The sequence below is a fragment of the Clupea harengus genome, chromosome 5, assembly GCF_900700415.2.
Source record: "Clupea harengus chromosome 5, Ch_v2.0.2, whole genome shotgun sequence".
In the NCBI taxonomy this organism is placed as follows: domain Eukaryota; kingdom Metazoa; phylum Chordata; class Actinopteri; order Clupeiformes; family Clupeidae; genus Clupea; species Clupea harengus.
The window spans coordinates 20,137,020-20,149,519 of record NC_045156.1 but is presented as its reverse complement, the minus strand read 5'-3'; the positions used below and the strand labels follow the sequence as shown (position 1 = coordinate 20,149,519).

At 42.4% G+C, this 12,500-nt stretch overlaps 1 protein-coding gene across 5 annotated transcripts in view; it reads left to right on the top strand.

Moving 5' to 3' along the window:
* tox2 (TOX high mobility group box family member 2) overlaps positions 1–12,500 on the top strand; it is a 90,106-nt gene that overhangs the window by 60,727 nt on the left and 16,879 nt on the right. For all 5 annotated transcript variants that reach the window (XM_031568023.2, XM_031568021.2, XM_031568024.2 and 2 more), the window contains one exon: positions 2,874–3,131. In XM_031568023.2, coding sequence (XP_031423883.1) covers positions 2,874–3,131 — 258 coding nt within the window. The remainder of the gene's footprint in view (positions 1–2,873; positions 3,132–12,500) is intronic.

Genomic DNA, 12,500 nt, shown 5'->3' with positions numbered 1-12,500 from the left:
AACTCTAAGGGATTCTTTTTAGTTTCTGATTTACATAAAATAGTTTTCTGGGTACTTCAGATTTAATCATGGATGTGATAGACTATATTACTTTACTGCATTCTGTGGTGAATAGACCACATCAGAGGAAGTTTGTAATAGCTTGCATTTTTTATGCTTTTAGAGTTAAGCGTCTTTACCTTGATGGATATTACCAGATATGACTGCTTAAAATTGAATACACCTGATATATTTTTCTTGTTTAAAAAAGGCATCCCTCAAATTCAATCAAGTGTGTTTTGAAGATTATAGGTATATACTGTATGTTGAAGTGTGCATGTAGACGGAACTATACTGTGTAAACTATACTATGCAGTATGCCGTATGCATGTAGACTGAACTATACTATGTAAATGCAGTGGGAGAAAGGGATCCAGGATTGCACTATGGAAAACTACAGTACCTCCAAGCTTATTACTTTATCTTATTACCTCTCTCTCTCTCTCTCTCTCTCTCTCGCTCGCTCGCTCTCTCTCTCTTTCTCTCTCTCTCTATTTACCTGGATGCCATTTCATCACCAACTGTCTCCTCATCTTTTCCTTTAATATAAAAGGTATTTGTAGATCTCTCTCCCTTCTTCTCTCCCCTCCCTCCTAGCCCTTCTCCTTGTGTTTGTGTTTTTGTAAACACGTGTGTGGATGCAGAATGTGTCTTTGAACCATCCTGTTATTGATGCCTCTCCAAATGTTCTCTTCTCTCTCTGGATTAAAAATGTGTTCAGGAATTTGGTGGCATTCGCTCACTTTGATGGAGTTTCTCTTCCGTAATGAAAAAAATATATAAATCGAAATCCGCTAACTCAATGTAAAAAAAAAAAAAAAAACCCCATTGTGCTTTCAAATTGACTTCTAATATCCTTGAAAATTGAAAGACGAAATAGAGCGCGTGCCCAAAGCCAAGTGTGTCGGAGAGGACCAAACATTTTGCGTATTAAAGCTGGACGGTCCGTTAATATTTTACCTTTGAAAAACAGTTGCAGGAGGCTGTACACATTAATTCTGTATATATACAATCACATTCAGAATTGATGCATATGAATTATGCATTTCCAAACTATTCACTGAGCATGTCCTTGAGATTTACATTTTATCGTCAAGGGCATTTGGCTAAGCACAAATGCAATGCTACATTTGACAAACTCTCTCTCTCTCTCTCTCTCTCCTCTCTCAGCACTTCACACTGAACAGTCAACAAAAACCCATGTTATCTTCCTGTCTTAAAAAGAACCTGACGTCCCCAAATGTTTGATTAATATGCCCATTTATTTACTGCTGATAAGTGATGACTAAGCATGGCTAGCCATTGCTTTTAGGCCCTAGCGTGTGTGTGTGTGTGTGTGTGTGTGTGTGTGTGTGTGTGTGTGTGTGTGTGTGTGTGTGTGTGTGTGTGTGTGTGTGTGTGTGTGTGTGTGTAAAAAGTGGTGTATCTGATAATGCCCGTCTCATTGTGTGAGATCTTAGAGATGTGAGAATTCCCCTGAGGAGCGGGAAAGAGACTCTCTTCACACAAAACCCCCAGTGTTTACAACAGACAATTTAGTTTCCTTCCAACAATTATGAGGGAAATTGAATCTCAGGAAATGTTCGTTTTTGCGTCCATTAGACCAAACAATAACACAGAGCCCCCGAAGGTTTACAAAGACATCTGTCTTCAAAGAGACCATTTGGAGAATTAATCTCCACAGTAACAGGACAATGCCGGCGACAAAAGTAAATCATATTTAAGGCCATCACATTTCCCCTCCTGTTCTCTTTCCACAGTTGAGTTTGGCAAGGCTAATGGTATGCTCTTACAATTAACTCACAAGATTGCAATGATTATAGTTTAAGCACAATATGTGCTGTCAGACACTTTTGACACCGTAACTAAAATAAATGGAAAGACCTAAAGACTGCCCACTACAATTCCGCATGCACGTTCAAAAAAAAAACTAAATTATTACAATTCTGCCAGAAAACTCCAAATAGCTGAATTACGGCCACGTGAAAAATGAGTGCTTCATATGAGTAATGCAATCTGTAAGGGTGAAAGCAGAGGACTGTGGATCCTTGTCTTTTCTCCCCCCTTCTACCTTGTATTTGCTAAAAGTATTTGTTTGCAAGATAAATGGCCAGTCTGGGAAGGAAGATGACAGGCAACACAAAGATGATATTGAATTGATTTCTGAAATGTTGCAGAACTGACTGTTTGATGTATACGCGCAGACATGAATCATAAAAATTCTATTAAAAAACCTCTTGAATGGCTGACACCAGAATATTATTTGTGATGATTAATTTGACTCAGTCATTATAAAGGGACTTGAGTCCCATCGCCTCCGACAAAATTGCTTTCCATTCCCCCTTGAATACCGCAGCTATGGCTCTCCGCTTTCCCTTACCTTTCCTGACGAATTCAGAATCGCATCTCTCCCAGCTGAGCCACAGACTATGGTTGACCCACGCAATTGTATGAAAATGCAAGGGTGCGTGCATTGTAATTGGAAGTGTAGGTGCGAGCACTTGCAGCGCGAGGATGCATGTGTAATTAAATATTCATCGCAACATGCTGACTTGTTGTATCATTCTGGTCACGAGAACAGTTATACAAATCTGATCACCCACCCAACTCCCAAGAAGCCTTTCTGATGGCTCACTGCATCTGCCAGGTCCACTGTAGCCTCATCTGTCCACATGTAACCCACGACTGTTAATTACTGTGATCTCGAGGTGTAAAAGATAACTAATGGTATGTTTCATTGTTCCGGTGAAGCTTGACACGGTTACTGTTTTGAATGGTTGGCGTCCACTTGTCTCTCTTACCTTCGTTTGGTCTCTCCCCCCCTCTACCTCCAGAACTACTCCGCTCAGGGAGGCACCGGAAATAGTGGCAACGGCGGTGGCGACGAGGACTACGAGATCCCGCCTATCACCCCACCCAACCACCCAGAACCCCCCCTGCTGCACCTGATGGATCCCGAGTCCAGCTACCTGTGCCACTCCCTGCCCCACAATGGCCTGATCAACCCCTATTCTTACCCGGAGCTGCCCGCCCTCATGATGTCCAACATGCTGGCTCAGGACGGCCACCTCCTCTCCAGCCAAATGCCCTCTGTAAGTCTACCGGGGTTTCTCTCTCTGCTCCGACAGCCTGCTGCTTGTTTGACTGACTGACTGACTGAATGAATGAATGAATCTGTCTGCACATCTTCAGCAGCCTTCTCATTTCCCATAGCGAGTTTTGTACTGTATAGTCTATACTGTGGTATGGCCAGTAGTACTGATAGGCAAGGATAATGGGTGGCACTCACTTGAGGTATACAGGTGTGTTCTGGGCTTTGGAGTTTGCTAAATCCTTCTTGTATAATTCTTAGACGTATTTTGACATTTACTTGTGATACATGTGAGATTTGAATTAGGTGCAGTGTTGGAAAAGATTAAACATTAACAATAAATATTAAAATGCTTGAGATTCTAGTTTCAGTGTTATCAACCTACCACAGCCAATACATAACCACTTTTAGGTGGACATAATTACTATTCATGTCTATTCTGTCATTTCATTTTCTGGTTGATCAATCTAGTCAGTGTATACCAAAAGGTCAAATGTTAACAAAGTATACCTTTTATACATTATTTGAATTATTGTTAGGAAATGTAATGAGCATGAATAAGAAAGCGGCTTTAGAACAGAAATGTAATATCTTAAGATGCAGCATCGTTGGAATGTACCCACAAGGTAGCACACAGTTGACTCTCATTTCTCTAATGGCTTTCTGAAATGGAATCCACTCAAAATGGATATCGGCGGCGTGCTATAAAGATGGCGGACAGTATCTCCACTCCACTATATGTAGAGATGGATATTTGATATTTAATGGAATGCATTATCCTTCCTCTTTGAAATATGGCTCTTACATGGACTCCAATGCATCCTGGATATGGCACGTGACGGCAGGTCACCTCAGAGCCACGCCATACTAAATCAGAAAATGAATTTGGTTTCATCAGTCTTCTCAATCCATAGCAATACCCGTGATAGAATGAGTTCTTATCTTATTGATTTTCTTCTTTACTTTGTCGTTTTAGCTGTTGTTGATGCCATGTTGTTTCATGCTTGTGGTATTTGTATTTGCCGAGTTTGTACACTGTGGATGACCTCCGCTGGCTGTTGTTATTCCCTGGTATATTGAGCCTGGAGACACAGTTTAGCCATCCATTGGTGCAGCCTTTTATGACCAACACATGAAATATGTGCCTAATAGATGTCTGTTTGTGCTCATCTCTGGCAAAAAATGCTGGCAAAATGGGAATGCCATTTATCCTGATATCCATATAATATCACATTTGGCTTTGACCTTTGCACGTGTCCAAGGCTGGCTGGCTGCAGGTGATTGGTGGATTTTTGGACGATCCATTTTATAACGCACCAGTTAAAGCAGACGGTATTGAAAAGCGGTGCCCAACCCCGTCCGTGGAGATCTGCAATGCTAATGCAGCCCACCTGATGCTGCGGCTAATCACGTTCTTCAAGAGCATCTGCGTCTGAGAGCCAAGTGGTTCTGATTAGAATCCTCACCCGAGAGACACAGACAGAAAGAGAAATAGAGACTGAGAGAAAAAGAAGCTTGGAGAAGGATAGCTTTGTTGTGGTCAGTTATACTAAGTAATTTTTCTAGCCTGGCAAAATATGCAATTCCAACGATTAAGTCTGCCGCAAGAGGTAACATTTAACAGGACTGAGAAGTTAAGTCTAATTTGCAGGTGCCACTTATTTCTTTGAGCAAAAGGAGAATATTTTTCTTGCTGTGGATGTTCAGTCTTCATAAACAAAAGCTGTGCCACTGAAATGCATCAGGAGGTCAGCGCATATATTCAATCTTGAGCACAGTGGAAAGACGGAAAAAAAAAACCCATTAGGTTTCATCTTCCCTGCATCAGCCCTGCTATTGTAGAGATGCAGTGAGATCTGTTTTCATCAGAGCACTCCTCAATGTGAGGACGAGAAAAGAGAGAGAGAGAGAGAGAGAGAGAGAGAGAGAGAGAGAGAGTGAGAGAGAGAGAGGACAGAGAAATATCACACAGGGAGAAAATATTCAGCGTAGTGAGAGGAGGAAAGACTGAGGCAGAAAGGAGAGCCATAAAGGGATAAAAGATTGAAATAAAATAAATGAAGGACACAAATGTTACTGAAAATGTCATTTATTGTTTTGCGTCGCTGTCAGTATACATTTTTAGCAATCTTTACAAAGAAGCATATTGCTTTTCAGATTACACTGCTGATGATATTGATTTTGTTTTTGTACCCAAACAGGATTTGTTATTACCACGTTCTAATATTCCCAGCGAGTGGGCATCAGAGTTTTGATAGGAATCACAATTTAATTAGCTTGGATGCCACCGCTAGAAATCCAACCTTGGCTCTTGATTAAAATAACCTGGTAGAGGCACAAAAACAAGTCAATCCTGTGTTTAGTTGCCTTTTCCCCCCCGTCTCATATTACAGTTTAATTGCAGTCTCCGTACAGCACGTGGTCCCGCTGGCTGGCCGAGTGTGCAGCGCTGGGGGCCAGGCGATGGTGCTGTTGTGAATATGGCCTCATTAGTAAATGATGATGGAATAATCAGCTCTAAGGAGGTGCCTGAGGCTAGCCTCCTGTACCAAAAAAGGCCCCCTCTGTCTCCCTGGGTGAAAATAGCTAGGTGAATCACTAATGCTAAATTGAAAACGCTAGTCACTGAATCGCATTACGGTGCCACTTTTCCCCTCAGTGGACACCGATGTGCGCGCGCGCGAGGTGCTTTATTTAACTATTCATCTGAAAACGGCATCCTTATAGCGGTGCAGCAGAGTCATGCTTAGAAGTAAAGACTATCATCTCTTTTCTTTGTCCCTTTTTTTTCACCCCCTCCCTTTTCAATCCAATCCAAAGGTATTACACTGTATCTGTGCATTCGGGTTGACACTCTAGTGTTTTCCACATTTGGTAGAGAGCCCTCATCCATTTGATGGCTGAAGATTCATCCCTGGGCTGAGGTATCAAATCTTTCAGGATGAACCTGATATCTCGCAGCCCAGCTTTTTGCCTTGATGCGCTGATGCACTTGGCAAGCCCGCCACAGCCCCAGCTAATGTGCTAGCTGTCATAGCATCTTCCACAAGTTCTCAATGCATTAGACATCCAATAGCCACGATCAGGTGGCATGGATCTTATCAATTAAACCTAGAGAGATTCTGATCCGATAGGCGAGGGCAGGGGGCACGAAGCAGGAGGGAGAAAACAGGAGGGAAAAAGAAGCATTTCCAGAGAAAATGGAGCGAATGGTGAAAAAAGAGAGGGAGAGAGAAGAGCACAGGGTAGTGAAGGTAGGCACAGAGGCAAAACAAAGGTATGCCTTTGAATTAGCGCTCGCCCAGATCCGCACACACAACTGATTTCATGGTCTTTACGCATTACATGCACTGTGGAATCACACAGCAAATCCCCCGGCCTCATTTGTGATTCTTCACACCAGTGACACACCCTCCATTAACATGAATGGATCCCCCCCCTCTCTTTCTGTTGTTGTTGTCGAAATGCATGTTTATTGATGAGCGTGTATTTGTATTAAGTATACATTAGCATAGAATTCACATCACTATCATCAGAAAGGGGAGAAAGGACTGTGAAGTTAATTACTTGAGCGCAGCATACAGTTTACTTCATTAAATAATTTATGAAGCCATATTCATTATCCTCTGAGGCTTGCCATGGCCATCCTAGTCAAACAACTCAATAAAACAATGGATAATCAACTTTGATGGGATGTTTTGGTTCCTCTGCAACACATTCAGGCCTTTTTTTAAACCTATATCTTCCCTGTGCATATGTTAACTAGGGGGAAATGCTTCTGTTGCCACTCCTTTTCGAGGTTGCCATGTGCCATAACAAGCAGAAATATTTCAAAGCCAGTTTGTTGCAGAGAAACTATTATATTGAATGCCTCTGACCTATTGATAACTGCTCTAGGTAATGGCTTTACGTAAATGTCACACCACATATACGTTCTGTAGATCTAGGGCAAAATAGCAACGAGAGGATCGTGTGCCCTCACTAGACAGGCCAGTTACAGCGGCGGTTTCATTTCTAGATGAACGTTTCTGACCATGATTTTCTGCACTAGTTCTCCCAGAACTAGTGACATGGTCAATAATTGTTCTGAGATCTCCAAGGGAACGGCCATGAGTGTGCTGCATGTAATGCTTTTACGCAGAGTGCAAAGTGGAGGGCATTGTGTTTATAAGTGGTGGCAATGGAGTCTACAGCTCCTCATGTGCAAATTTATAGTAGATTCATCACAATACATACGTAACAGTGTAGGTGTTTTAAGTGTTCCTTAGAAGTTATGACCATAGATTCAATCCAACTTGTAGGTAATATATAATTGTAAAATTGCCTTAAGAGCTTGATAAAGGTCCATGTGCTTCCCGTGATAGTGTTGCTTTTAGTCGAAAGTAGTGCATTAGTGTGTTTCACCAAAAAAGAGAGAAAAGAATGAAAGAAAAAATACAAAAACATCTTACGGAACAGAGGGGTGGAGGTCTGCTGAATACTAAACATAATGCTTCAGTACCACCTTGCAGTTAAAGGATCATATACATGGAGAAAAAACATATATGAACCTATTAACTTATTTCATTTTTCCATTGCAGTTTGAAGAACATGGTAGAGAACATTTTATGTGGAATATTACAGGCATGATTGATGCTTCTGCTGAAAGCAGCAAACATTCCGTGTTCGATAGACCTGTGAAGACCAGGCAAAAAAGAGAACCCCTTGGTTTTTAAACAGCTTTCTTTTCACCTTTGCGATTATTTATTTTCAAATAGTCCTTCAGGGTAATGTTCCATTTTCTTATTTCACAGCCCCTTTTCCCATAAATGAGCCATCGGAGTAATAAATCACCTCACAAACAGAGACTTGTGCAAACCCTGAAAGGTCCAAAGATTTATGTAACACATTCATGTTTTCCACTTCCTCATTTTAGTACTGCTCTGAGAAAGCCCGTCTAATAAAAGCCCCTATTAATATTTCCTGTTGCTTAGCAACCGCAGGCAGCAAGTAATAGCATTCCGTGGAAAAATAGATGACCGACCGATAAGGAAAAATTCAATTCTTTTATTATCTCCCTGGAGAAAGCTGCCTTATTTCTACCCGCTGGATGATATGAGACTGTGCTTGTATATTAAGAAATATTTTAAAGAAATAGAAGTTATTTTCCAATTTCATTATATCAAAAAAAGACTTCTCATTTCTCCTCCCCCCTCCAAGAGCTCATCTTTTTTTTCTAATAAACTCAATTAGCCTTAGGATTGAGCTAATCAAGGCGTAATGTATGGATTTAATTTCCTTTTAATGATATAGCCTTAGAGGTGTTTCAGTAGTGAGTCTGCCTGCAATGTGCATTTACATGACAGTCTAATACTGTCAGCTTCTTTAAGCATCTAAGGTAGCCCGCATTATGTTTGTGTAGAAAGGCGTTAGAACAGTTTCACTGCAGCATAATGCATTTCTACCTGCCATTTTTCAGCACGATATGTATGTATGTATGTTTACCATCTATGAAACCGCTGTTTATTCTTAAAGCAAATTGAACATCACATCAGGGAAGTAACTATTGGCTGGGGTTAAACACATGCAAATCTAGGGGAGGGTTTTATCTGCCCATATAATGGTGCTATTTTGTAGTCTACAGTACTGTGGTCTTTTTAGGGACACAATACAAAAACAGGTGGACCTTAACTGCATAATGACCACCACAACAGGAATTCAGTCATGGCCACAAGACGTTGCGAGATGAAGCATTGTGCGTGTCATTACTTTCTCAATTTGGCTGCTGGCTCCCTGTGTTATCACCCCACTGAATCATGTCCACATAGCACTGTAGTATCTCACGCATCTATCAAGCTTACCATAGCTGACCGCGAGAAGGGGGTGTGTTTGTGTGTTGGAGGTTGGGGTAGGGTGTGGGGGGTGGGTTCACAGTAATTCAAGTCAGGCGTTAGCCTCCGAAGCAGCCACGGATGGGAACCTGACCTAGCTTCTCCTTCCAGTGCCCTCCATGTGCCTAGTAGCATTAGCCAGAGGACGCACTGGGATGGGATGGGATGGGATCTGCTGAGTGCTGGCTTTGTCTCCAGTCGCTCTCTTCACGTCCTCCCTGCCTTGGTTGGCCTGACAAGAATCTCCCATTGGGTGATGTCATACAAGGGGGGAGTGGAGACAAAGCCATCCAATGGTTGTGGAGGTGGTAAAGGCAAAAGGGGGGGGGGGCGCTTGTTTTGCCTCTTGTCTTGTCAACTTTCACCAGTGTCAGAAGCACAAGAGGCCCTGCCAATGCAGAGCATTTATGTTTACAGTACCTCCAGTCCTTCTCCTCTGCAGTTTTTTTTTAAGAAACAGGACTTGTTTCTGACTTGAGTGCACATGGCACAGATGATGTTTTCACACATCAGAGTGTGATGAGTGGAAAATTTGATTAAGTTTCAGCAGCCCCTCAGGTCATTAGTTGTTTGAGGAAGTGTTGCAGCTAATGGTTGTTGTCAGAAACACATGCTGAATGAGAGTAAGTAGTTAAGACGCTTGCAAATCATCTACAAATGGACCTAATTGTCACCATGTTGGTGTGTTGTGTATGTGTGTGTGTGTGGAAGAGAGGAAAATGGAGAGAAAGAAAGAAGACCTGTTTTCCTCATTAGACATAGAAGAAAGGTGCTGTCTACCTGTCTTCGCCATGTGTTGATTATTCTGCCTTTCCCTTCCAAAGCCATTTCAGACTTGTCATGTCAAACAAGCATCCAGTCTTTAGTGAGTGGAAAAAAAGGAGGGGGGGAGGGCAGCCGATAAAAGTGGGTGAAAGAGAAAGAGGATGAGAGGGGAGGAGGGGATGCTGGGGAGGGAGAGAATAGAAAAGGAGGGCAAAGCTTGAGAGAGAGAGAGAGGCATGCATCGACACTGACAACAATTATAAGGAAATTCAATGGATTACATTAGCGTCCTCTAAACATAATTGCTTGCTTCAAGTTCACATCTCTGTATTCTGTGTGGTTGCGCAGTCCTGGAAAACATAAAATGGAGAATTCATCAGATCGCCATTTTTCCCCTGACATAGCACTGATGTAGAGACATATTTCTCCCTAAAACAGCAGTCCCCCCAAACCCGTGATTACCTCATTCCATGCCCAGTGTGGGAGCACGTGGCTACTGCTAGAGGTCTAACTCACACACAGACTCCAAATATGGACATGGAAGGCAGTTCACATATTCTGTTCACGCTGTTCTGTCTCCTGTCTTCAGTAGCATTTTGCATGAGAAGTCCTCCCCCTCCTTCATCATCATCATCATCATCATCATCTTTATCATCATCATCATCAACACTTTTCTTCTTCTTTTCTTCTCACCCTCTTTCTTTCTCTCCTCTTTCCCTTCTCCTATATCCTTCTGTCTGCTTTTTTTTTACGTGTCCTTTATCTGCTCAAATGAAACTTGCTTACATGTGCCTTTGTACACATTCACAATACAAGTAAAAAAGAGCCAATAATCCCATTTGTTGATGTCTGGCCGCATCACGAATATGTCATTAAAGCTCACTGTTTTTCCCTCTGACCCAATGTTGATGGTATATTTCTGTAATTAGCCCGAGCTGCTCATGTGAAGTGCAGTAGTCATTTTGCCGTACTTCTGGGAAACCGGCGCTGGCTTGCCATAGTGTTGTTGTTGTCGTAAGATGCATTTGATTAGCATACAGACTGAACAATAATAGAGATGGCTCGTGCTGCTGAGCCGATGGAGGTGATTCAAGTCAGTGAAATGGAAAAACACTGATAGGCTGCTGCTCTGAGGTGTATGAATGTATTAATGTGCTTGCCAACCTCAATAGGGGGATTGATGTGATTGGTACTGGTGATGCAGTGCATTTCAGCATAACTTAGCATGGTATAGTGTGGTTTGCTATAGATGTGTATTGTATTGTATGGCATTAGATTGTGTGGTAGAGTAAAGTATAAGTGTAGTATGGGATGGTGTGGTGTAGTATAGTATGGGATGGTGTGGTGTAGTATATTATGGGATGGTGTGGTGTAATATAGTATGGTGTGGTATGGTATAGTAATAAGTAGCTGTTGAAAACTTCATCCCGCACTGTGCTTCATTAAAGTGCAGGCATTGTTTGGCCAACCGTTTAAACAGTCAATGATTCATAAAGGCGAGCCTCTTAAAGCACTTTTTAAAAATGACCCTCGTGGGTGTCGGCGCGGCGTGGCTTGGCTCTCAGAGGCTAACACAGGGTTCATAGACGAGGTGAATGAGACAGAGAGCACTTAGAGGAGGCCAGAAAGCCACGGTCGGGGTTCTCGCCATGCCCTCGGGGGTGAACAAGAAGTCACAATGAGGGCTCACTGTCTCTCTCTTTCTCTCTCTCTCTCTGTCTCTCTTTCTCTCTCTTTTTTTTCTTCTGTTTCTATCTCTCTCTCGGCGGCCACGCGTGTTTACCGTTCTTTTGAAGGATCAGTCTTCGGCATGCGGCTAATTAAAGCTGCCACGGCCGGCAGCCTGCGGGGATAATGTTCTATTATTATAGTCATTTGTTTCAATTAAACGCTCTGTGATTTTACAATAGCAACTGTGAACCTGCACAAGTAAGCCATCACTCCCAACAAGATGTCTCCAATCAGAGAGGGAGAAGAAGAGGGGGGACTCAGAGGAGAGAGAGAAAAGAAAGCGAGTGAAGAGGGAGAGGGAGGGAGGGGAGGGGAGGGGGCAGAGAGAGAGAGAAGCAGAAGAACAAAATGGGGTGAATAAGAATGAAAACACTTGCCAGGTTTGGACTTTTTTTTCTTTCTCCTCGCTCCACTGCTGAAATATGCAAGGACTCAAAGTAGTTCAGTGTGTTAACTCTTCTAAATCCAAACCCATAGAGAACAAAAAAAAACTAGCTTCCTTTTTTTTTTTTTGCCTTAATGGGACAGTCGTCAGCTTGAATATCAATCCCATTTGAGGAGCCTCAACACAATGTGGGACTACACTGCAATTACACTGGCCATGCTCTCAGCTCAATCTCGCCATAGCTATATGCACATTGATCACGAGACTCCTTTTCTTCCAATATGCACCCGTCTAGCATAAAGCTAATGAAAAAGCTTTCTCATTACTTTAAGATGTATTTATGCCAGTACACATACATAGTAATTATCTGCGTGTCCCATCCTCATAGAGACCCAGCGTTTTCTGATTCACTGTGACTGCAGGGGCATAGATAACCTCACTCTCACCTTGGTTAGTAAATCAGAGTTACTGTTAAACATTACAGACCAGAACAGATGCAATCGATTCAGCTCTTAGCGGGCTCGGCTCTGCGCTACGCTACTCTGCTCTGCGCCGCACTGCCAGTACACATGATCAGAAAGCCATTTCTCTTTTGAAAAGCCTTGGCTCAAGAACCGTG